This window comes from Myodes glareolus, chromosome 27, assembly GCF_982192425.1.
Source record: "Myodes glareolus chromosome 27, mMyoGla1.1, whole genome shotgun sequence".
Classification (NCBI taxonomy): Eukaryota; Metazoa; Chordata; class Mammalia; order Rodentia; family Cricetidae; genus Myodes; species Myodes glareolus.
The window spans coordinates 22,951,294-22,977,426 of record NC_142052.1 but is presented as its reverse complement, the minus strand read 5'-3'; the positions used below and the strand labels follow the sequence as shown (position 1 = coordinate 22,977,426).

At 42.7% G+C, this 26,133-nt stretch overlaps 1 protein-coding gene across 1 annotated transcript in view; it reads right to left on the bottom strand.

Annotated features, from left to right (window-relative positions):
- Smchd1 (structural maintenance of chromosomes flexible hinge domain containing 1) overlaps positions 1-26,133 on the bottom strand; it is a 154,911-nt gene that overhangs the window by 53,500 nt on the left and 75,278 nt on the right. The window contains exons 26-29 of the mRNA XM_048436062.3: positions 11,096-11,244; positions 9,451-9,539; positions 8,732-8,850; positions 5,592-5,759 (exon numbers count right to left, since the gene is read on the bottom strand). Coding sequence (XP_048292019.3) covers positions 5,592-5,759; positions 8,732-8,850; positions 9,451-9,539; positions 11,096-11,244 — 525 coding nt within the window. The remainder of the gene's footprint in view (positions 1-5,591; positions 5,760-8,731; positions 8,851-9,450; positions 9,540-11,095; positions 11,245-26,133) is intronic.

Genomic DNA, 26,133 nt, shown 5'->3' with positions numbered 1-26,133 from the left:
TAAAGAAACTGGCTTGGCCTATAGCATGGGAGGAGGAAGACAGAGAGAACCCATGGAGCCCCTGGAGACAGATGCTGGGAACTTTACCCGGTAAGCCACAGGTACATGATGATATCCAGATTAACAAAAATGGGTTAAATTAATATAAGAGTTAGCTAATAAGAAGCTAGAGCTAACGGGCCAAGTAGTGATTTAATTAATTCAGTTTCTGTGTGATTATTTCAGGTCTAAGCTAACCAGGCGGTCAGGAATCAACAAGTGGCCTTCTCCAACAGATTGGCACACCAATGTGGGTAACTACATCCACATAAAAACCTGAGAAAGCTTAAAAAGTAATCCTAGACACAAAGAAGTTTGGACAAAACTACACCCATATTCCCAAATACTCTTTCTAAATGCTTCTTTACATTTAAAGGGGGATATGCTATAGAGATTTGCATTGGTATAGATCTTGGTTTATTAATACAAATTTAAGGCCAATCTTGTTATATGTGTATTGATGCTTTGATTAAGGTATTGTGATTGTGTAGTTCATTAAAAAATGTAATATATAATTAAAAATATAGGTTAATAGATAACCATCTATAATAGTCAAGCTTGTAGTCATGTTAGTTGATTTCCTAGATGTATAAAGATATATTTCAGTTTGATAGGTATTCTTCAAACCTTTCAGAGACCTTCAAAATATGGCATTTAAAATGTTTAAAAACTTAAGACTTTTCATGACAGTGAGATACATCTGTTCCTGGCAGAACCAAGCAACTACAAGAAGATGATGGGCATTGATCCCTTATGGAGTTGGCTGACCATTTGGCAAACTTCTCTTGCCTGGACTGCTTGATAAACTGGACATGCAGAACCTGCAGAAAATGACTGCTGAACTTGTCTAAAGGTGAGAAGATCCTTTGGGGTTCCTGCTTCATGAAAGAGTCTGTTAGACATTCCACAGGACACAGAAAAATGTGATGGACAAACTGCCAGTATAGATGGAACTGTCTTTGACATTTCCTACTTCGTGGAAAAGTCTGCTGGATACTACTGGCCTGTAGGCGGAAGATGGATGCCCCAACAGCACAGAAAAACTTTGGGTGACTGTCCAGGTAGCGAGGTGTCTCTGTCAATTCTAGGATTTTGGAAGTTACTTGCAATGTACTTCCTGTTTACTTAGGTAATATCATATCCTTCTGGAGTCTTTATTGGAGTTGAAGAATTTATAGTTATAATTTTCCTTAGTTATGATAAAAGATAAAGTAGATATAAATATAGTAACTGTAATTCTTATTTGATACCTGTTTTGTTATATTTAATTAAAGTTAAAGCCTTCCTTTTTGTTTAAACAGAAAAGGGAAAATGGTGTGGGAGGTCCTTCTGTCTATGTGTTGCTTTTATTGGCTTATGAATAAAGAAACTGACTTGGCCTATAGCATGGGAGGAGGAAGACAGTTAGAGAGAACCCATGGAACCCCTGGAGACAGATGCTGGGAACTTTACCTGGTAGGCCACAGATTAATAGAATAATATACAGATTAACAGAAATGGATTAAATTAATATAAGAGTTAGCCAATAAAAAGCTAGAGCTAATGGGCCAAACAGTGATTTAATTAATTCAGTTTCTGTGTGATTATTTCAGGTCTAAGCTAGCTGGGTGGCCGGGAGCCAACAACCGGCCTTCTCCAACACCCAAGTGCTGGGATTAATAGCATGTCACACTACCACTGTCAGCCATTTTCCTTTTTTAAAATATAGACCCTGGCTACGTAGTAGAGGATGGCTTAGACTAGTGATCCTACGCTTTTTAACTCCCAAGTGCTGGGATAGTGGGGAAATGCTAGCACACACAGTTAAGAAAGTCAATTTTAAAAAGTCTTCATCACCTCCTTTCAAGCTGCTAAGTCAGGAGTGTTCAGGAGACCCTCAGAAAAATACAAGCTACTGCCACTGATTCTTGCTGTCCAAAAGAACTTGAAGTAAGACCTTATTTCTGAAGGTACCAAACATTCTGGCCACCGGACGTAGAGAAATCAAGTTGGTACTAACCTGGAAGCTTCTGCCCTGCAGTCTAGGATCAGAAAAGTGATCTGCAGGCTGCTGGGGGAGAAAAGATCAACAGTCTTGCCTAGCTGTGAAGGCTACAAATACAGGAATGACTGGCCTGAAAAGATGGGCCTGTTGGTGTAACAGTCAAATGAATGCTACAAGACTCACTAACTGGTTTTTACAGATTTAAGATCCACTTCTCATGAGGAAACTTGGCCAAGAACTATGGCTGTCTGATCTCCTACATACTTGGTGTATGCATGCTTGTAATCCCCCTCCCAAATAAATGCCACAAAATAAATACATAAATAAACCCCTCCAAACCAAAAAACAAACAAACTACAGAAAAGTTGAGAGTATAGATACTTTTGTGTTGGAGTTGTGGGGCTTACTGCTCTTTCAGAAGATCCAAGTTTGGCTCTTAGCTCCTGTGTAATCCTATAACTCTAGCTCCAGGGGATCTATCTCCAGCCTCCAAGATTACTTAAATTCATATGTATAAACCTGCACACAGTATTTGTCACCAATGAACCATCTCTTTAGCCCCTTATTCTGTTTCTTCTTTCTTTTCTTTCTACACTCTAAGTATATATTACTCTCACTGGTTAATAAAGAGCTAACTGGCCTATAGCTGGGCAGGAAGAGAATGGGCAGGAGAGCCAGACTAAGGATACTGACAAAAAGAAGGGCAAAGTCTCAAGAGTTACCAGCCATGCAAAAGAAGCAGGATGTGTCTAAAAGGGTGACAAGTCAACAGCCATGTGACAGCAAGTAAAGGAATAAGAATGGGTTAATTTAAAATGTGAGAGCTAGTTAGTAACAAGCCTAAGCTATCAGTCAAGCATTTATAATTAATATTAAGTCTCTGTGTGTTTATTTGGGAACCCAGTTGGCAGAACAGAGGAAGTCAGCCTACAGACAGGGTCTCACAACACAGTTCAGTCTGGATTTGAACTCGGGATCCTCTCAAGTGCTGATTACAGGCATTTTGTAGTAATGTCTAAACATTAAACACAACTTCCCAATAATAAAAAAGAAAGCTGTGCCAAACTTAAAGTACTTACACAGAAAAGCATTATGGGAAAGGGGAAGGTAAGAAAGATGGGGAGACTGGAAGGCACTGATGGTCAAGAATCTGAGTTCTAGAGAATGTTGTGTCTTTGTTCTCTCAAAGCCAACATATCTACTCTACTAGAGTCTAGACTAACATTGGGATGGGTTTGGGATATTCTTAATATTTACCATCCAATTCACTGGCTCAAGTCTGTTTAAATCATATGCTTGTTCTTGTTATTTATAACATTACTATCCTCATTAATTAAAATCCTGAAATTATTGCAGTATTTTTACATGGCTTTTTTTTCAAATTGTTTTCTTCTTTTATAAAACTAAACTTAAGTAGTTATAAAAAGAAATCCATGGCTGGTGAACTCATGGGCCACAGGGGTGAGACCACTATTCTTATTCTGCTAAATGGACATAGTATCAAACTGGCTTCTACGTTTCTATCTCCATACCCATTTATTAGTGCAGCTTTCAGACTCAGAGAAATTTCCTTGTGGATGGTATTTTACTGCAGAAACTTACAAGTGGTTTAAGTACAGAGACAAAGTATCTGTGGAGTGCTCCGCCATAATTGTGGCATCTCTATTCCATACTCCCTCCCCATCAAGGTTGAGGAACCATTATGGATAAGAGGGCATAAAGACTAAAAGCCAGAGCCTGGGAAGGACCTAGGTGAAACAGTATCTTCTGAACTTGACAGGACTGTTACACTCATGAACTCAAGCAGCTGTGGGTGCCAGCATGAAAGCTGTGGAAGACCAAACCAGCCGCCATTCCAGTATGGAGGAGAGGGGCTCATGCGCCTCCATTACTGATGGAGGAACTACTGACAGCAGACAGCTTCTGGGAGAGGTAAAGTAAGTTTTCTTTAAGGATGAGGCACCTGTTAGGTCGACCACACTCCAGGGGTGATTCAAATACGCAAGTCTACGGGAAGCACAAAATGAGCTGGTGGTAGGCTATTTCTTAAAAAAGGATATTAAGTTGGAGATGCGTATTGATCTGTAAAGAGTTAAGTCAATGGCTCTCAAACTTCCTAATGCTGCAACCGTTTAATACAATTCCTTATGTTGTGGTGACCCCCAACCATAAAATTCTTTCATAACTGTAATTTTGCTACTTATGAATTGTAGTATAAACTTTATCTATGTTTTCTGGTCTCTTAGCAACCCCTGTGAAAGGGTCATTCAATTCTCTAAAGGGGTGTGACCCACAGGTTGAAAACTACTGAGTTAAAGGAAGTGAGCATAAATGATTAAAACACAATGTTTTGTAAAGAAAATTCTCAAAAAAACCCCACTGCATTTTAAAAATGTCATCACTATAGAACAGTACATAAGCTAATATATATATTATCATTAAATCTATTTTGTCATTTCACATTAAACATTTTAAGTATGTACAATTTTTATTGATCAACAAAATGTTCAAAATTTGGGGCTGGAGAGACGGCTCAGCAGTTAAGAGCACTGCCTGCTCTTCCAGAGGTCCTGAGTTCAATTCCCAGTAACCACATGGTGGCTCACAACCACCTATAATAAGATCTGGTGCCCTCTTCTCGCCTGTGGGCATACATGCAGCAGAATACTGTACACATAATAAATACATAAATCTTTAAAAAAAGTGATTAATTTTTTAAAACTAGATTCAGGCTGGCCCTGAACTCACAGAAATCACCCTGCTTCTAACTCTGAGTGCTGAGATTGGAGCTATGTGCCATCATCCAACAGTCCAAATTCACTGGATTCTGAAATTATCAGTAAGTGAAATCAACAGCGGTAAGATTTGCTAGATGTTTGGAAAATGAGTACTTAAGACTTAAGTATTTTCATAAAAGTTCATTTGTATTGGTCCAATGATCTGACTTTTCAAATATGCTTTACAAGAACTTCAACACGATTGGAGAGATGGCTAACTATTAAAAACATTGCTAGGGACTGGAGAGATGGCTGAACAGTTCAGAGCACTGGTTGCTCTCCCAAAGGTCCTAAGTTAATTTCCCAGCAACCACATGGGAGTTTAACACACACCTGTAACCTCAGCTATGAGGGAGGCAGAGCCAGGATGGTTCTGGGGCTTGCTGGCTGCCAGCTTAGCAAAGACAAGTTCCAGGTTTAGGGAGATACCATACCCTCAAAGGAGGAGGCAGAGTGACAGAGGAAGACAGCCATGCTGACCTCTTCTGTCCCGTGTGTACACTCTGGCACATGTGCATACCAGTGCACATTCTCTTAGACACACAACCTCACACACAAACAGACTAATCCTCAAAAGAAGAAAAAAACCTGCAATAAAAATTTTATATTACTATATAAGACAAAGAAACAAATTTAGCAAAAATCAGTTAACTGATACTTAACTTGTTTTGCTACTACTAGCTACAATTATTATTTCTTTTAAAACAAAATCTATCTCTAGTCCATTAAGGCTCTGAAAGCAAAGAGCCTGCACTATTAACTATTCCGTGAAGACACATGAAGCTGCATACCTCTTTTAGCTCTGGCCAGTCGATAAGATGCAGCTTGGTTGGAGGTCCAGAAATGAGGTGCACACGAATAAAGTCAGAAAACTCTCGCCAAGTAAAACAAAGATCCTTATGTCCAGGAGGACCTGGGATGAATCTGATGCCTCGTACAATTATACTCTGTGTCTTGGTCTAGTGAAGAAAAACACAGTGAGAAAACACATGTTGTTGCTTAGTTTAAAAAAATGGTTGCATCATTCACCTACTGCTATTTCTCTTATATCAATGACAAAGATCTAAAACACTGTGAATATAACTTTTTACCGTATCTTCTCCTAATTTACCCTTTTCTTGTACAGGCTATCTTTTGATCAAAATGCTTAAAACCAAATATTTCAAATTTTGGAGTTCTCTAAATTTATTTGTTTGTGTGAGATAGAATCTATGTAGCTCTGGTCTGGAACTTCACTATTTAGACCAAGTTAGTCTTGAGATTCCCAGGTACTCCTCGAATTTAAATAGATTTGTCTATCTATGCATGCTCCCTAGGGCTGGGGTTAAAGGCATGTTCCACTATGCTACACCCAGTCTGGCCAGAGCTCTCTGAATTTCATAATATTTGCATGAATTGGTTAAGATTCCTAATGTAGCCAGGCACTGATGGTGCACACCTTCAATACCAGCACTAGGAGGCAGAGGCAGACAGACCCCTGTGAGTTAAAGGCCAGCCTGGTCTACAGAGTGAGTTCTAGGACAGCCAGCACTACACAGAAACACCTTGTCTGGCACCTCCCCAATCCCTCCCAAAATATTTCTAATGTATAAATATGAGATACTCCAAAACCCAGCAATGTTTTGAGTGTCATTTTGGTAGTCAAAATTCTTTGGATTTCAGAACATTTCAAATTTTATATTAGGGATCCTCAATCTGTATTTGTGCTTTTCTTTAAAGCAAGCATTTGGCTCTTGTGTTTGCGCCTCAGTTTGTAATTTTTTTTCCATATGGCTTTTCTTTAGATATTTCTATAGATGATATCTTAATTTAACAACAATGGCCTTTTCTGAACACCCTACGTAGTAAAATACTGTTATCTTTACTAGTTTTTTGCCTGCTCTTCCCTTGGTCAAGGTGATATTCGCACTGACTTGTAGATGGACTAGGGCTTTTGCTGCTGCTTACCAATTATTCACAATAATGGTTACCACACCCCACTGAGTCACTGAAACTAGCTAATAACCTTTGCACTATGACTAAACTGGTTCTAGACCAGAAAGAACACAAAAGTACTCACATTCGAATAGTGGCTATTACTGATCCCATGTCCTAAATTGCTAGGGACAGAGATACGCAGTGAGAGTTCAGCATGCACTTCAGGGGTCAGCCCATCAGAGATGCTCATCTCATGGAGGACGGACTCACTTAGCAAGGCGACGAGGAATACTGTCACCAGAGATGCACATCTGATGGCGATCCCTTATTTAGGAGTGTGCTAGCTGTCCTCACTGCAGACTGCTGTGTGAAGAGCTCTTTCCCTCACATTACAGCTCAGGGGTTTTCCCCACAGCACTTAGTGTGTTAATTGTTTACTGGGCCCAATTTCCCCTATGCACTGGTATACTGGATGACTCTTCCCAACAGGACATGATTCTGGCAAGAAAGTAATCACAGTCAATACCCTGACTCTCTTAACAAGGTCCTTGAATAAACTTAGAAATCTGCCCCCTGCAATTATCTTTCTTGGCAGACAGTTGGTCAGTGCTAGTGTCCAGGCAAAGAGACTGTTATTGAGATGCTCACAGATGCCCAAGGACAAGAATTACGGCCTGTCTGAAGTTGTTGAGCCATAGCTCTCAGAGAGACAGAGAAGACCTATTTAATTTTTATGTGCGTGGGTGCCTATGCACCACTTGTGTGTCAAAGGGAACTTTTTAAGATGAGCCATACTACAAGCATGTTTATGTGCTGATGCAAGTGATCTAATGACCTGGGAGTACTCAAAGTATACAACAGCAGGTTACATTTCAGGACCAATGAGATCAAAGACGAGAGGACCCCGAGCCCATGGGTCCACAGGGTGACAAGAAGCAGACTGCCTACTCATAGCAACAGCAGTCGAGCATTCACCCTCTCATCTCAGCAGCACACAGAACTGAAGGGAGATGACAGGGTGCTCTGAGGTCGGGAAGAGCAGACTTCACACAAACACAACAGCCTAAGAGAAAAGGCAGAGACCAGCGAGGAAAGGCAGCAAAGGAGGCTATTCTCATGGTTATCCTGCCAAGTAAAAAGCATACTGCAGTCGACGAATCAAATTCTGTACATCTGGGAGAACTCCTTTTTCTAACCTACACTGCCTGGCAGGTTTCGTCAGGACCTAATTCCAGAACGTTCTTTTATCTGATGCTGGCTATGCCCTTCTTAAGAAGAGTGCTTTATGCTTGTTTTAAGTTCCAAGAATTCTACCAGGGCCTTTGCTTTTCAAGCTAGATTGAATTAACAGCACAGGGCAAAGTCATACAGTGAGTTTTCTCCTCAGGATCCAGTTTTAATGCAGGGAGTAAGCGCCTAACTGAAAATTTACATATCGTGCACACACGGTTGGCATGTGTGTGTAAACACTCACAGTGAACACTGTAACAACGACAACTTGTGCACACACAGGTCAGCATGTGTGTATTTAAACACTCACAGTGAACACTTGCTCCAAAGGGAAATGTCAAAGGGAACACGATGATGGCTGAAAGTGATGATGGGATCAGAGGAAACGTCTGCTATTCTGGCTACTTTCGCTTGCAAAGGTGAAAATTGAAAGCTCTGGGCCTCACAAATGCTACCCTTACAATTTTTTAAATAACAGTTTTAATTTCTATGAAGAACTTAGGTACAAGGTTAAGGCTCGCAAGGTGATTTATCAGGTCAAAAAAGAACCGGCCGCCAAGTCCGAGTTCAGTATTCGGGATCCCACAGCTCTCCTCTGATCGCCACACGTGCGCTACGTCAAGCGTTTAGCCATGTGTAGTACATATAAACATACAGATAAAACACCGTTTTTGAAAAATGAAAAATAGTATATTTAAAGTCACTTTTATCATCTTCATTTTTTCTCCAGCTTTTGTCACATACAAAACCAGTTTTATAAGGTAGTTTTATACGGCAGTTTTACCTCCAGCGTGGTTTTCAAGTTAGACTTATCAAGTCCAACTCCAGCAATCGACAAAGCAGATAAAGAATCTCGTGAAAATGCTGAAATCTGATTTCCATACTGATCTGCAACCATAACAACTTGAAAAAGAAAAAAACTTCAAGTTAAAATCTTTTTAAAGATAGAACTTATACATAAAGTATACTTTGAACTTTTAATTTACTGTCATACATAGATAACTGACGGTTATACTTATTCCTCTTCTAATCATTAAAACTGTATTACCTGTGCAGAAATATCTAAATACTGCTATGAACCAAGTGACTTTTAAGTCCTGAGATACATCACTGTTAATACTATTCTTATTTGTGAGGTGTTAGGGACTGAACATGGGCCCGCATACAGGGCAGATACGCTCTACAAATGAGTTACATCCCAATGCCTCAAACGGACTTTTTCATAGTTAAAATTTAAAGGAAATATTTAATAGTATTGAATTTCGTAGCTATAAGAAAACATAAAACCTCACAGGAATCAACTCAGTTCATTCACACCTTAACACTGACTGTATTTCCTGGAAAAAAAAGGGAGGGGCAAGATTTTTAAACAAGGTATCTTATAAAACTGAGTTACAATATGTGCCAAAAAGTATCTTTCAGACCATCCATTTTTAAAACACTAATGAAAGACAAAATAAAAAAAGTAGGTAAAAAGTAGGTAATAGAAATAGGTATACTAACCTATTTCTCCCTGAAGCTCTTGGCCCATCTGCACCGTTTTTCCTCCTTTTAACTCACATTTTAAATGCTTGGGTTCATCAGGAAGTGGTCTAGAATTGGTTTGGTTAAAGGCTTTAATTAATTGCAGAAAAGGTGAAGAGCAATATAATTGTAATGCCCTAGTCAGACATAACAGCTACACACATGCAATGTCCCAATTCAGACAAAGCAGCACCCTACACACATGCAATGTCCTAATTCAGACACAGCAGCTCCCTACACACAATGTAATATCCTAGCTCAGACACAGCAGAAGCTCCCTACACACATGCAATGTCCTAAGTCAGATACAGCAGCTCACTACACACATGCAATGTCCTAAGTCAGACACAGCAGCAGCATCTCCAAACCTCTCATTCTTAGATAGCTATTGACTGCAAAAAAGTTACATTATAGTCTTTATATTACTTTAAAATAAATTATAATAAGGAACTACTTTAAGAGAGGTGAGAATAAATCCTAATGATGAGTTTTGGTCAGAGCAGAACAACTGCTCTTGGTGCAGAGAAAGCACAGACAGAGGTAGAAGAATTACAATGCTAGGAGTGACTGGAAAGGGTGGTCAAGGCGCGGGTACAGGAAGCCAGACCTGTGCTCATTTACACTAAGCTCTACTCTTTTCTATGAGTGTGTATATTAACTTTGATTGGACCATTTCAAAATTCACTGCTAAAAATCCCACTTTTGTATGTTTCAGGCCTCTGTTGCTTTCAACTGAAGGACCTTCCTTTGGTGGATGTTTACAGTTATTAATGGATCAATGAAGTGCAAGGTTAGAACCATGATAAAGATTAATCACTATCACTCAATATACAGTGACACCACTTGTAATCCCAGCACTTGGAAAGCTGAGGCAGGAGGACTGTGGCTGTTGTGGGATATTTGATCGCATTGTGAATCCCAAGTTTGCATTTGTAGTAATTAAATGAAATCCACGTTGGGTCAGCAGGCAGAGTTAACAACTAGTTGACAGAAAGTAATGATGGTGGAGAGTCAGAGGGTATCTGGAAGACCACAGAGACACACACAGGAATTAGTAGGTAGGGCCTTGGTCTTTTGTTTTGGTGGAGGAAGGACGGGATCTTTGTAGAGGGCAGCAAAGAGAGGCCAGCCAGTTGCTACCCAGCCTCTGAGACAGCAGCTCTTCACCCCAGCCTCTGACTCCCGAGTCATATTGATATAGAGAATGGTAGATTTAATTAAAAGCTATACTTGGCTGCAGTGACATAGCTGGTGCCTGTGGGAACCGAATTCCTGCCAGGCCACGACTGCCAGAGAAGCAGGCCAGGAACTGCTAAGCAGCAATTACTGCCTGAAACAGCAGCAGATTAACGCAGAGCCTCTGTGATGGCCAAAAACAGCAGTGAGTTTGTAGTCTGCCTGGGCTGCAGAGCAGGACTCTCTCCAAGTCCAACAATTAACCACTGTGTCCAGTGAAGCTTCACTGTAAAGACAATCGACCATATCTTATAGAACTAGAAGGTGTTTTTATTTTTCATCTTAAAAGCACCTTTTTTCACATGTATGCGCTACAGAAGACTATCTTGTTGTGGTAGTTCAAATAATTCAAAACACAACAAGCATCTCAAAGTACAAGTTCACAAACCTGATTGTAAAGGCACTTTCCAGAGACACATGGTCATCTTGGAAAGAAACCTGGCAGTAGCGCACATCTTTCACAGATGTTGGTACTTGCACACCAGGAAGCAAACCTTGTAGCAAATGTTCTCTGTTAACCTCAGGAGTCCAGTTAACCTAGGAGAGAACACACACAACACAAAGCTGAGAGGCTTCACACAAAGTCTTCTCATAACCACTATTTTCTAAAGACTGAAGCAGGGTTCCAAACCTGTTTGGTAGAACAAGGCTGCCCCAACACTTTATGTTGTTTAGGATGGACATGAACTCATGATCCTCCACCTCCAAACTGCTAGGATTATATGAATGTACCACCATACTGCAATTACTAAAGAAGCTTAAAGCTGAAGTATAAACTCCCCAACCCCCAAGCACACACCAAAGAAAGACCTTTTTTCCCTTTTTCTTTTGTATTTTCTTGACACAGATTCTATGCAGCCTTAACTGTACGGAATACTCTATATAGATCAGGCTGCCCTCACTGATGTGGGATTCCCCTCTGTATGCTGTGTATAATACTACTGGTTAATAAAGAAACTGCTTTGAGCCTATAGCAGAGCAGGGCAGAACAGAGCTGGGGGGCTAAACTAAATGCTGGGAGAAAGAAGGCAGAGTCAGGGAGAAGCCATGGAGCCACTGACAGAGACAGACATGCCAAAACTTTGCCGGTAAGCCACAGCCACGTGGCGATACACAGATTAATGGAGATGATGGGTTAGTTTAGGGTATAAGAGTTAGCCAGAAATACGCTTAAGCTATTGGCCAAACAGTATTGTAAATAATATGGTTTCTATGTGGTGATTTCAGGAGTCTGGGCAGTCAGGAACACACAAGTGGACTTCTACAACACCTCACAGAGACCTATCTGCTTCTGTCTCCCCAAATCCTGGGATTAAAGGGACATACTACTGTGTCCAGCTAGAAAGTCACTTTATAATCAGAAACAATAGTATATCATATGATAAAGCATCCTTGTGCTTGTTGAAAAATATTTCCAATCTTCAGAGTAAAAATTAAAAGCCATTAAGACAAATATTTTTAGAGCCTTGTTACACACTGTCAATGTGGCTATTATAGTATAAAGTGGAGATCGGCTAGACCTGATGGTGCTTCCAGGAGTCTGAGGCAGATGATTCCAGGTTAGAAGACTGAATGAGTTAAATATTAAGACGTTGCTCTTTGAAGAAACAAAACCAAAAAGACCAATAGTATAGTATATGCAAGCAATCCTAGTGGTTGGAAGATATAGGCAAGATTATTATCAGTTACAGGTCAGCTTGGCCTACACGAGACACATATCTAAAAAACTAACATCACTGAGTGTGAGTGCCCGAAAAGAAAGCAACACGATGTGTATTTCTGTCATCACTGAGAGGTCTGGGCAGGGCTCTGAATGTGATCCCTGTGGACTGTACTCTGCAAGGAGAGGAAAGGGAGTCCCACTGCTGTTTTACCTGTCTGGCTATCTTTGGGGCTAAACCTTTCTAGAGATTTCTACCTTAAAATTTTCATCCTTTGAATTACATGTGTTTTGTTTGTTTGTTTGGAGACAGGGTTTCTCTGTAGCTTTTGAGCCTGTCCTGGAACTCGTTCTGTAGGACCAGGCTGGCTTCAAAATTAGCGATCTGCCGCCTCTGCCTCCCAAGTGCTGGGATTAAAGGTGTGCACCATCACCACTCGTCCAGAATTACATGTGTTAATGTAATGTGACATTTATTCTATTCTTTTAAATTACCACACTATATCCAATTTTTTTTTTTTTTTTGGTTTTTTGAGACAGGGTTTCTTTGTGGCTTTGGAGCCTGTCCTGGAACTAGCTCTTGTAGACTAGGTTGGCCTCAAACTCCTGCCTCTGCCTCCTGGGCGCTGGCTACTCTTCCAGAGGACACAGGTTCAATTCCCAGCACCCACATATAGCTTGTAACGGCTTGTGATCCCAGTTTCAGGGGATCTGACACTTTCACAGTCATACAAGCAGGCAAAATAGGCTGAGGGGTGGTGGCGCAAGCCTTCAATCCCAGCACTCAGGAGGTAGAGGCAGGCAGATCTCTGTGAGTTTGAGGCCAGTCTGGACTACAAGTGCTAGTTCCAGGACAGGCTCCAAAGTTAACACAAAAAACCCACATGAAATAAAAATAAACTATTTTTTTTTAAAAAAAAGAGAGGTAGGAGGATAGAAAATTCTGGCCTATTTTGGGCTACACAGTCAGACCCTATCACAATAAACAAAAAGAATGAACAGAGATATCATTAAAAAAAAAGGCAGTTTTAGCTCAACTTGTTGTTTTTAAGTCTTTGATTATGTGTTCAAAAATCATTGATACTGTTTTCAAGTTTATGTTGTTTGAATAACAGAGGACAAGAAAGAAGTATATAAGACAAAGGTTGTGTCCTGCCCACCCTAATGCTACAAAATGGGAGGCCTGACTTCCCACAACCATTGTTAAGTCTCTGAAGACACACAACCACCTCAAAGACTACAGGTCTGAGAAAGAAGAGAAAAAAGACATCTGTACATTTTTCTTAACACGGCTAAATATTTTTGATAAGAAAAAAAAAAGGTTTAGTGTTGCGGGAATTCATTCAGCCAATAGCTTTTTAGGAACCAGCTCATTAGTGTGTGGTCTGAGGTGTTATAAACAGAGACAAAAACGTGCTCAGGCCTTTTCTCCTTTCACCTGGCTGGTAGTCGGAGGCCAGTTCACTCCAGTGCCCACACAGCAGAGGAACACAGTGGCTCTTATTTCGAGTGATCCCCAATACACAGTTGTTATCCTTTCTTATGTGCTCTTATGGGCCTTCCTTTAATTATGTGACATTCTCCATCCACTGTGGCCAGATCACAGCTCCCACTGCTCCCTGCCTCCCTGCCACCTGTCCTCATGCCTGTGGCTCAGCTCCCCTCCACTTTCCACCCCTGCGGCTCTCCTGTAGCTCAGCTCCCCTCCACTTCCCACCCCTGCGGCTCTCCTGTAGCTCAGCTCCCCTCCACTTCCCACCCCTGCGGCTCTCCTGTGGCTCAGCTCCCCTCCACTTCCCACCCCTGCGGCTCTCCTGTGGCTGCCTCACTGCTCAGGTGCAGCTTTGTTATATATTTTACTACGTTAAAGTTAAAACCTTCCTTTTTATTTACACAGAAAGGGGGAAATGATGTGGAATGTCTTTCTATATATATGTTGCATTTATTGGCTAATGAATAGAGATGTTTCAGCCAAAGGCTTAACAGAGTAAAACCAGGTGGAAAATATAAGTGGAGAAACAGAAAAAGAAGGCCGAGTCAGGTCAGCCACCAAGGTAACAAGACACATAGAAAATGAGATAAAGCCACGGGCACGTGGCAAAACATAAACTAATAGAAATGGTTAATTTAAGATGCAAGAGCAAGCTAGAAATACACGTGAACCATCGGTCAAACAGTGTTATAATTAATGTAGTTTCTGTGTGATTGATTATTCAGGTCTGGGCAGTCAGGAAACAAAAGCACAGTCTCCATCTAGTTTGGCTCAGCCCATCTCCCCTTCTCCCCTGAAGAAGGAAAGGAGGCAGCTCAGGAAGTAGGTCCTTGGCACAAGTGTTCCTAATACTTCAATGTGTGGGTGAGAGAGGTGATGGTTTCTTGCAAGCAGCATCTCAGACCTACTTCTCTTTTAACTCTTCCTCCCTTTGCAATGGAAGAAAGAAATCACCTGTCAGAGCAAGGACTGTAGCCAGGTCCCCGGAGCTGAGAAAGGCTCGGAGCTATACTGGGGTCCTGAACACTCAGTGCAGTTGCTAGCCAGCTAATAAAGATTTTCATTTGACTTAAACACATATCTGAATAGTCTTCTCTAGTGGGTACTTCACAAACCTTCTGGAGGCCCCAGGGAGATCCCCAGATACCAGATCCCGACAGCGGAGGTCTCAGAGGCCATCAGAGTGGGGAAAGAGTTCAGGGGTCAAAGAACTCCTAGGGAGTGTGCAACCCGGGTTCCAGGACTCCCTCTGATCAATTGCTGCCTAATGCTCTGAGGATTCTGACACCTCTGGAAGTAAGTCTGGTCAAAGCGTCTTCTGGGGGAGGTGTCAGACTGCTCAGAAGAATTAGGAGCACAAAGAGAAGCTAGATGCAACCACTGGTCCAGTGTCCTGGATGCGTGTAAGACCTCAGTGGACTCTTCGGTCTTTTCAGGTGTACGAATGTATAGTGGCTCACCCTAGCTGTTGTCTCTGTGTTTCTGTCAACTCTCTTAGTTGGAGAAACAGGTATAAAATGTATAAAATGGAAGTGGGAATGAGCCATCCCAGAACTAAAGTCACCCAGTGCTGCCCCTAGAACAAACTCCCACAGGCTCACAAGCAGCGTTGCATCAAGCCCTCCAACCTCCCCACCCCTACTTGTGGCAGACTGAAAAAAGACTGTCCCATCTTATAAAGGGGGTTCTTGCCCAGATACTGGGACCTTTAAAAAAAGATGACAGAAGACTTTGGGTCAGGAACCATTCCTAACCTCCCCATACCCTGGAGTGGTCTTCCTGAGGAAGATCCCTGAGATATTGATGTTCAACATCCAAATAATGATCAGGACTTCTGGAGAAACCCTGTATTGGACTTTGTAAAACTTCAGTCATTGACCCTAGCCAGCCTGCTGCCAGGTGATAACGTAAGCTTCTCCAAGACAGAAGTCAAGTCGAGGTCATCAAACTCTACCAATCAGCCATGGAGCATACAGGGTATGACTCTGTAATGAAGCAGCAGATGTGGATGAGACTCCCTGGCACCAAACCTCATGAAGGGAGATGTTCCAGCCCTTCTGGCTCCAGTGATTAGGAGCCTGAAGCTCAGTTTGTCCAGACAGGTTCTAGCAACCCCACATCAGACAAAGAACTGCTCTCCAAAATATATAAAGAACTCAAGAAATTAGACATTAAAATTTTAAATGACCCAATTAAAAAATGGGGTACTTAACTAAACAGAATTCTCAACAGAAGAATCTCAAATGGCCAAAAGATACTTAAGGAAATGTTCAACATCCTTAGCCAGCAGGGAAATTCGTAAATCAAAACAACTCTGAGATACCATCTTATACCTGTCAGAATAGCCAAGATCAAAAACACTGATGATATTTTATGCTGAAGAGAATGTGGAGTACCACTGCTGGTGGGAGTACAAACTTGTACAGTGACTTTGGATAAGTATGGCAGTTTCTCAGAAAATTGGAAATCAACCTCCTCAAGATCTAGCAAACCAATCTTGGGCATATACCCAAAAGATGCTCAATCATACTACAAAAGCATTTGTTCAACCATGTTTATAGCACCATTATTTGTAATAGCCAGAACCTGGAAACAACCTAGATGCTCCTCAACTTAAGAATGGATAAAAAAAAAATGTGGCACATTTTCAAATTAGAGTACTACTCAGCAGTAAAAAAACAATGACACCTTGAATTTTGCAGGTAAATGGATGAAATTAAAAAACAATATCCAGAGTGAGGTAACCCAGACCCAAAAGATGAATATGGTATGTATTCACCCATTAGTGGATACTACCTATAAACAAAGGACATTGAGTTCATGATCCCAGAGAAGCTAAGTAATAAGGTGAACCCAAAGAAAAACATAAATAGATCCACCTGAAAATTGGAAACAGACAAGAACACCTGACAAAATTGGGAGCACGGGGGTGGGGGTAGAGGGCGAAGAGGAGGAGAGAAGGGGAGGGCTGAGAAGAACTTGAGGGAAAAGGATAGTCAAGATGGAGGAAGGACAGAGATGAGAGAAAGGAAAGAGATATCTTGATTGAGGGAGACATTATAGGGTTAGCAGAAACCTGGCTCTAGAGAAATTCCCAGGAATCCACAAGGATGACCCCGGCTAAGACCCTACGCAATTGAGAGGGGGCCTGATTTTGACTTGCCCTGTAGTCAGACTGATGAATATCTTAAATATCACCATAGAACCTTCATCCAGCAACTGATGGAAACAGAGGCAGAGACCCACATTGGAGCACTGGGCTGAGCACCCAAAGTCCAGCTGAAGTGTGGAAGGAATGAGGATACAAACAAACAGGTCAAGACCATGATGGGGTTCACCCACTGAAACAGTTTACCTGAGCTAATGGGAGCAACCAACTCCAGCTGGACTGGGAAGAAACAAGCATAGGACCAAACTAGTCCCTCTGCATGTGGTTGACAGTTGAATTGCTGGGGCAGACTGAGGGGCCACTGGCACTGGCACCAGGATTTATCCCTACTACATGTAGTGGCTTTTTGGGAGGAGGGGAGAAAATGGAAACTTGGGTTGGTATTTTTTAAAAATCTAATAAATAAAAAATGAAAAAACCCATTATTTTTTTTAAAAAAGTATTCCTTGAACCCTGCAAAAAATGTGGCTAACCTATATTTTGCCTTCCTAAAGAAAGTCCAGTTGCACCCTGTGTAGAAAAGTTCGTAAGACAAAAATTACTAAACATTCTCTCCTCAAGTTCTTACAAGTCCTGGACCAGACCCAGAGGGCTAACCATCAAACAGTGAGAGAGGCTATGCCCTGGGACTGAGACCACCCACAAGTTCCAGCCTGGTAATCTTGTATAATTAAAGAAAATTCCAAAACAGAAATGAAGGTTCACTGGTGTCACTCCATGGGCATACCATACCCAGTTGAAGAAGATAATGGCAGAAGGGTCTTCACCAATTCCCCCCATACCCTAAAAAGAAGACTGACAGAGGCCCTATAATTATCTTATTTTGTCTTCTTTTGTCTCCCTGTGGGAAAAGTTCAAAACTCCTATGAGTCAGGACCTTGGATATGAGAATTATCCATATAATTCTCTATAGTTCCATATAGGGAACTATCCATATAGTTCCAGGCAGATTTCTGTAAAAGAGCTAGCTCACACCTGAAGTTGTGGATCAACCAGTGAAAAGGGGCTCTGACCTACCCATTCCTATGCCTGCCTCCTGCCTGCCCGATGTTCCCCCTAGTCCCTAAAGGCCACAAGCCAGGTGAATACCATTGCCCTCAATGAAGTTACAAAACCAAGTCTTCCTGTGGGCACACTGATTCCTTCCTACTATCTACTTGGGGTCACTAACAATGCAATCTCATATCCATAAAGGTTAAGGCCTGGCAAAAAAAAAAGTCCAAGACCATTATCAGGAAACTGGAGGACCTGGGTAGTCAAGTTATACCTAAATGGTCCAGATGCAGACAGCAAATTCACTATCCTAAATAAATCTGCACCTATGGTCACCTGGCCCACCAGCCCAAATTGACCCATAATACAAGCCCCCTATGAGGACAAGCCTCCAATTCCCAAGTTCCTCAAGAATTCCTTTGGCAATATGGTGGTTTGAAGGAGAAGGCTCCCAAAGGTAGTGGCACCGCTAGGAGGTGTGGTCCTGTTGGAGGAAATATATCACTGTGGAGGCAGGCTTTGAGGTTTCATATGCTCGATACTGCCCAGTGTCCCAGACCACTTTCCTGTTGCCTGCAAGATGTAGAACTCTTACCTACTTCTCCAGCACCACCTCTGCTGCATACCACCATGTTGCACCATGATGATAATGGACTAAGCCTCTGAAACTGTAAGTCACCCCAATTATATGCTTATCCTTTATAAGAGTTGCCATGGGCATGGTTATCTCTTCGCAGCAATAGAAACCCTAAGACAGGGAACCTCAAAGATATGGGACCAGGAGGCCGAGAAGTCAGCCTCTCACTCAGTATTCGGGATACTACAAAGAGTATACCAGTTCTATAACCATTCCCAACTGGGTATATGTTAGGACTGCTCTCTGGGCCTGGGCCTGGGCCTGGAGCACCCATGTTATGTTGGGACTGAAACTAATCAAACACTAATAGCTGTAAATGGAACCAACCTAAGCTCCCTCTGGGTAACCTCCAAGGGAAGGGTGGTTGCCTAATGTTACCAAGTTACCCCCTAAAAAGTTCCCCTTATAGAGATTTCTGGAGCCACACACAGCAGGTTAATATCAGAAATGGAAGCTAAATGCTGACTTGCTTGCATTAATGGCTTAACCAAATGTGCATATTTTGAAAGGTCTACACTGGAAAATCCTCAAAAATCTTTTGCATCCTCATGGATGTTATACCACAGGGTGTTCATTTATAAAGGAGGAGAGGGCAGGGCCCAATTAAATCTAGATTCTGGGATCTCCTGTGCACAGTGAGCTGTCCAAAGTCTCATTCCCCTATTGGTGGGGGCAGGTAACATGGGTTCCACTGTAGTTGGAACTCCAGCCTTAGTTACGGGGGATATAAACTTTAAGAAACTCAGTGCTGAAGTAGACATAGACCCAAGCCATTTAGAAAATTCTGCTTCTCATCTGGAAGCCCAGTTAAGATTACGTAGCCAAGGCCAGTTCAGGCACCCTCTCCTCTGCTGCCCAAGGACCTAGCTGGGAACATCCCCGTGGACACCTGGGATCCCCTCTAGAGTCAAGTCTCTTGCCAACCCTAAAATTAAGATATCTTCTTCCCTGCTCCTATATCCGCCCTTCCTCCATCTCAACCCTCTCACTCCTCCAAGCTCTCCCCAATCCTTCCCTTTGCCCATCTCTCTCCCCCTCTCCCCACCCACCCCCACACTCCCAACTTTTGTCCGACAATCTTGTCTGCTTCCAATTTCCCATAGTCACATTGATGAGTACCTTGACTATCACCATAGAACCTTCGGCCAGTGGTGGATGGAGACAGAGACAGAGACCCACATCAGAGCACTGGACTGAGCTCTGTTGTCCAGTTGAAGAGCAGAAGGAGGGAGAAGTTGAGCAAGAAAGTCAGGACTGATAGGGGTGCATCTACCCACGGAGACTGATCTAATGGGAGCTCACCAAGGCCAGCTGGACTGGGACTGAACAAGCATGTGATCAAACTCTCTGAATGTGGCTTACAATGGAGGCTGACTCAGAAGCCATTGATAATGGCACTGGGACTTGTTTCTACTGCATGTACTGGCTTTTGGGGACCCTAGTCTATTTGGATGCACACCTTCCTAGGCCTGGATGGAGGGGGGAGGGCCTTGAACTTCCCACAGGGCAGGGTACCCTGCCCTCTCTTAAGACTGGAGGAGAAGGGACGCAGGGGAGCGGGGGAGCGGGAGGGGAATGGAAGGAGGGGAAGAAGTGGAAATTTTTGAATGGAAAAATAAATTTAAAAAGATTACTTAGCCAAGGTGGTTTTTCAGAATCAAAGAGTATTGGATCTCTTCTTCATGAGACAAGGAAGACTCTGTATGGCACTGGGAGAATCCAGATTTTTTTTTCTTAATGACCTATTTATTTATTATGCATATTGTGTTCTACCCGCATGTATGCCTGCAGGCCAGAAGAGAGCAAGAGGGCACCGGATCTCATTAGGGATGGTTGTGAGCTACAACATGTTGGCTGGGAATTGAACTTAGGACCTATGGTAGAGCTGCCAGTGCTCTTAACCGCTGAGCCATCTTTCCAGACCCCAGATGCTTTTCTTAAAAACTATTTTCCTTTTGTGATTTGATATTTATTTTTATAGACAACAAGAGTAAAAGTGTGCCATCATCTACATGGATAAATTAGTCAATTCTCAAGTGCTGGCTTGTGAGGCCCTGTCCTCCCTGTTCCTCGAGGCCAAAACACAGGATGCAAGAAATGTTTACACTAACCAGCTAAGCTTCCTGCTAAGTTCCCTGCTTGCTTCTGCTACAGCCTGGTACAATAGCCTGAGGGGTCTATATTACTTTAAAATGGTAATTTCTCAACCTGCCTGAAAGAAGCTCAGGTGCCAAGGCCCATCTACCCTGTTTGGCACTGCCTTGTACCCTCGACCACCTGCCTGAGAAGGAGCTCTCACAGATGCCAGTTTCCCCAGCCCCCTCTGGGTGGGAGGAGTTTTCTTTACTGGGGCCAAAAGTATTTTACCCTGGATTAAGTTGAATAAATTGGGCATTCTCTTCTTGAGGATGACTCGAACTCTGTATCTGTGTGTGTATCTTGTGTTTTAACCCCTAGGACAATATGGAACTCGTGGGAGGTGGGTGGCGTGGAACGGCGACCCCCACAGATGGAGGCACCGCTGGGATGCGAAAAAGAAGCAGCCACGAGTTTCTGAAAAGGTAAAAAACCTATGGGGTCGCCCTGAGGAAAAAGACTGGCCAGCTGTGTTAAGGTAAGGGTGAATTGGGGATTTTGGAAATGCAAGTATCTCTGTTCTTGTTCAGAACCGGGAGGCCTGTTAAAGTCAATTGACAGTGCTTTTGGAGAAGCACCAACATTTTTAATGTAGACGCACCACGTGAGAGTTCATTAAGACAGTTTGCTTTTTGAGGTGATTGTTTGCCTAATTTTTATGAGAGAGATCAGTCCCTGGCTCTCACATACAGGGAACTTTAACTTTTACTAAAGAAAACAGGCTGGATGCAGCTAGCGCCCAGCAAAAATCCATTCCCAAGGCAACAGGGCCCAGCGTAGCTGGCAACTAGCAAATAAAATAGCCAAGGGCCCATAAAAGTGCGGGCCTCGGGCTAAAAAAAGATTCAAAAAATATATTTGTAAGTTCTATTAAGAGTTTTTGAGAAACAAAAAATCAGCTTCACAGAGCCTGTCTTTCAGGGAGATTAAAAAGCTCCCATGCATGTTTGAATGTGGGTCACAGGGCCGCGCAGGGGCCCTCGCCGTGGCTGAGATAGCCATGGTGCTACAAGGTACACTTAGAAACAGAGAGACAGGCTGCCGGATGGTGCGGGGAGGAGCGCAGGTGGCCGCGGAAACCTGCTAATTAGGCCCGGGCCGTGACAGGCAGGCCAAGGAGGGGAGAGAAGCAGGGGCACAGCCGCACCGCACAAATGCAGGGAGGGAGCAGAGCCCGAGAGCCAAGCGGTGACGCAGAAAGGGGGTCAAGCGCACACCTTGCCCTGGAGGCTGCTACAGGGGACAATAGCTCCCTGCAGGAGAGGATGGTGGCACGTGCCTCCCATCCCAGCTCCTTAGAGACAGAGACCTGCGGGTCTCTATGGATCCGGGGCCTGCCTGGTTTTAGTTAAGTTCATAAACAGCTAAAATGTATTACTCCACTCCCAGAGACCAAAAATCGACAACATGTCAGCTCCTGCCCAAAACACAGGGGGCGGGGCCACGTGTGCGCTGGCTCCCACATCCTGGTCCTGCTGCGGGCCGCAGGGACCTAGGGCAGGGAGCAATGCCGGTTGTGGTGGGGTGCCGATAGGATTTGCTAAAGGAGACAAAAGAGCCATAGAGAGAGAGAGAGAGTTATAAACGGGACCAGGCAAACTGCCGGGTGGCACAAAAAGGAACGCTAGGCACGCGCCCCAAAAGAAGGACAGAGAGACATGGGCGCACAGTCCACAAGGAGTCACAATAGCCAGGTCTTGGTGGTACAAAAGGATAGTTAAAAATCTGCCCGTGGGAGCTCAGGTGACAGTTTGCAGATGGAGCAGGCCTGTGTCCCGCCCCCCGCTGTGCAGCACAGCCTCAACAGTTTAAAGTTAGAGACTGTAATAAATTCAAAGGTTCCTTAATTATACAGACCCAATAGAGACATAACTAAGTCTTGGGATGGTTTGTTGCCTGATTTTCTAAGATTTCAATATACTAGGATCCAAAATGGCTGCATTTCCACCAATGGTGGAGGAATTTCTCTTATACATAGGTTATGAACAGAATTTTATTTTGATCATGTTATAAAAATAAGATGGAGTCTCAAAAGTTTTTTAAATGTCTTTCAGTCATTTTAAGTTTATCTACTGAGAGTTTTCAGTTTAGGGTTATTGCATATATTTTTATTTGATTAATTGTTCTTTGGAGGACTATTTCTAGAGTCCTTATGTTTTTTTATATGGATTGATGACTGATAAAGATTTTCCAAGTCTATAGCCTGATATGTCTTGTTGACTGTCCTGTGCTATATGGAAGCTTCTCAGTTCTAAAGATCCTATTAATTATTTCTCTAATTTTGGCGGGAGGCGATATGCCCCCATAAAAATAACAATTTTAATAATTCTATCCAGTTGTATGAGTGCTCACATACTGGATCAGATAATTATTTTCTGCCCCTAGAAAAGTTCCAGGTGGAACTGACTCCAGGGGATGTTTTGGGGCTGGCCATTCAGCCCAATTCAAACGCCTGCTGCAGTGGTGCAGGCCAATAGGATTTGCTCTTTGGAGCAGAGACCTAAAGGTCTCTATGAGTTCAAGACCAACCAGCATCAATGCTGGCTGAACTAAGTTTTGTTCTGAGTATTTTATTACTCCCAATATACAATGTGGTCCAGTTCATGCATTAATTTGGGAAAGGAGTTTGTTTATGTCTCTTCCAGAAATGCTGACATCCATTTGGGTACTGCTCCTGTGCTGTGCTGTACATGGCTATGGATCTATCTGTCCAGAGGCCTGAGGACAAAGCCTCTGTTGTGGAGCTGTCTAATCTGTTTGCTGTGGAGCTGACAGTTTCCTGAAAAGCTATCCAATGCCTAAATTCATCCTCCCCCAGCTCCCTACCCTTGACCTATCAGTCATTGCTGTACTATTATTGCTGTACATTCTGTACTACTGGGTTTTCCCTTATCCTGTCAGCTGTTTCTGCTGAGCACTATGGGTATCTTCAAGGCAGGTTGCAAAATGCCATGGTTGTTCAAATTAAAAATTGGATACTAAGGTTAATCTTTACAGATTGGATATGGGTTTTTGACCTCTGCTGGTCACAGAAAAGGATTTTTACTGTCTTTCATGGCCCCTGGAATACAAAATTTACTAATTGGCTGTCATTTATTCTAGTTAGCTTTCCAGGGACCTTACACCAGGGCTAATTGAGACCTTACTTAAAGGGGCTCTATTCTGAGCAGACTTTTCAGGATTGTGCCAAAGCACAATCTCCTTTGGGAATGCTTGTATATGCTGGAGCGTGACCTTCATGATCTCATGAAGCCAGAGTCAGGACTACTCAGGTCAAGTCCTTTTGGCATTCACCTCAAAATATCTTTCAGCATAAATCTGGATGGACTCAATGTATGACTAGTGAGTCAAAGACAGGCAAGGTTTGTATAGCAGACTTTCTCCAACCTAAAACAGGGGTTGCGTTGGACCTGAGCACACTCTCCAGAGACGGGTAAGGAGTCATGTCTGATGCCGTGCCACCTAAGACAGCTGTTAGTCATCATATTTTATATAAAAGGGGCGACATGTGAGGCACTGTCCTCCCTGTTCCTCGAGGCCAAAACACAGGATGCAAGAAATGTTTACGCTAACCAGCTAAGCTTCCTGCTAAGTTCCCTGCTTGCTTCTGCTACAGCCTGGTACAATAGCCTGAGGGGTCTATACTACTTTAAAATGGTAATTTCTCAACCTGCCTGAAAGAAGCTCAGGCGCCAAGGCCCATCTACCCTGTTTGGCACTGCCTTGCACCCTCGACCACCTGCCTGAGAAGGAGCTCTCACAGATGCCAGTTTCCCCAGCCCCCTCTGGGTGGGAGGAGTTTTTCTTTACTGGGGCCAAAAGTATTTTACCCTGGATTAAGTTGAATAAATTGGGCATTCTCTTCTTGAGGATGACTCGAACTCTGTATCTGTGTGTGTATCTTGTGTTTTAACCCCTAGGACAATATGGAACTCGTGGGAGGTGGGTGGTGTGGAACAGCGACCCCCACACTGGCTTTAGGGTCACAACGCACCCAACTATGTAGAAAATCAAAGCCTAAAAATTTGTTAAACATGAAAATATTTTTTAAGTTTTTAAAATTACTTATTTGTGTATGGATGTGCACATGTATGTTTGCAAGGGGATGTATGTATGAGCATGCTATGGGACATGAAAATCAGAGATCTAGCCAGGCCGTGGTGACGTGGGCCTTTAATCCCAGCACTTCGGAGGCAGAGGCAGGTGGATCTCTGTGAGTTCGAGGCCAGCCTGGTCTACAAGGGCTAGTTCCAGGACAGGTTCCAAAGCTACAGAGAAACCTGTCTTGAAAACTTAAATAAATAAATAAATAAAACCCAGAGATCTAGATGTAGAAATCGGTTCTCTCTTTCCATCACGTGGGTCCTAGGGACAGAACTCAGGAAACTGGGCTCAGCCCTAGGTCCTTTACCTACTGAGCCATCTTATCAACCTGAACATCATTTCTCTAAGTACAAGTTTTTCACATGTAAATCATCCACATTTCAGTCAAGTCCATGCCAAAAAAAAAACCCAAACAAACAAACAAAAAAAACAAAACAAAACAAACAAAACAAAAAACAAAAACCTTTTTAGTCCATAATTTAAAGTATCAAGTTAGTGCAAAAACTTACTATTGAAATTTGTTGTCTGATATTGAGGTACATTTTTAAATAATGATGGTTATTTAAATAATGATCTTTTTTTTGTTTGTTTCTTTTTCAAGACAGTGTTTCTTTGTTTAACTCAGACTGTCCTGGAACTAGCTGTGTAGGCCAGGCTGGCCTCGAACTCACAGATATCCACCTTCCTCTGTCTCCTGAGTGCTGGGATTAAAGGTATGCACCAGCACTGCCCAGGTATATATTACCTTAATGTGCATTCTCAGTGTATTTTACTCTGCACATTATTCATGACCTGCTAGTTTTTATGTATTGTCCTATGGAAATGTTAGACAAGATTCAAATCTGAGTAATCCATCCTTCCTTCCTCCCTCCATCCATCCCTCCCTCCCTCCCTCACTCCCTCCCTCCTGCCTGACTACCTACCTACCTACCTAACAGGTCTCTCTATATAGCCCTAGCTGACCTAAACGTACTATGTAGACCAGGCTGACCTTAAACTCAATAGAGATCTTCCTACCTTTACTCCTAAGTACTGGGATTAAAGGCTATCACACCTGCCTAGAGTGATTTCCTTATTCCAGATCAAAATGAGTTGTCAAATAGCAGAGAAAACTTGAAACACTGCCAGTCCATACCCTGCAGCTGTGGTTCAAAAAGTTTTGCTGAAGAAAAAGTCTTGAAGTCAAGGTGCCCAGTGAATAGCCATCAGAAGTTGACAGTGACCATCTGAGAGCA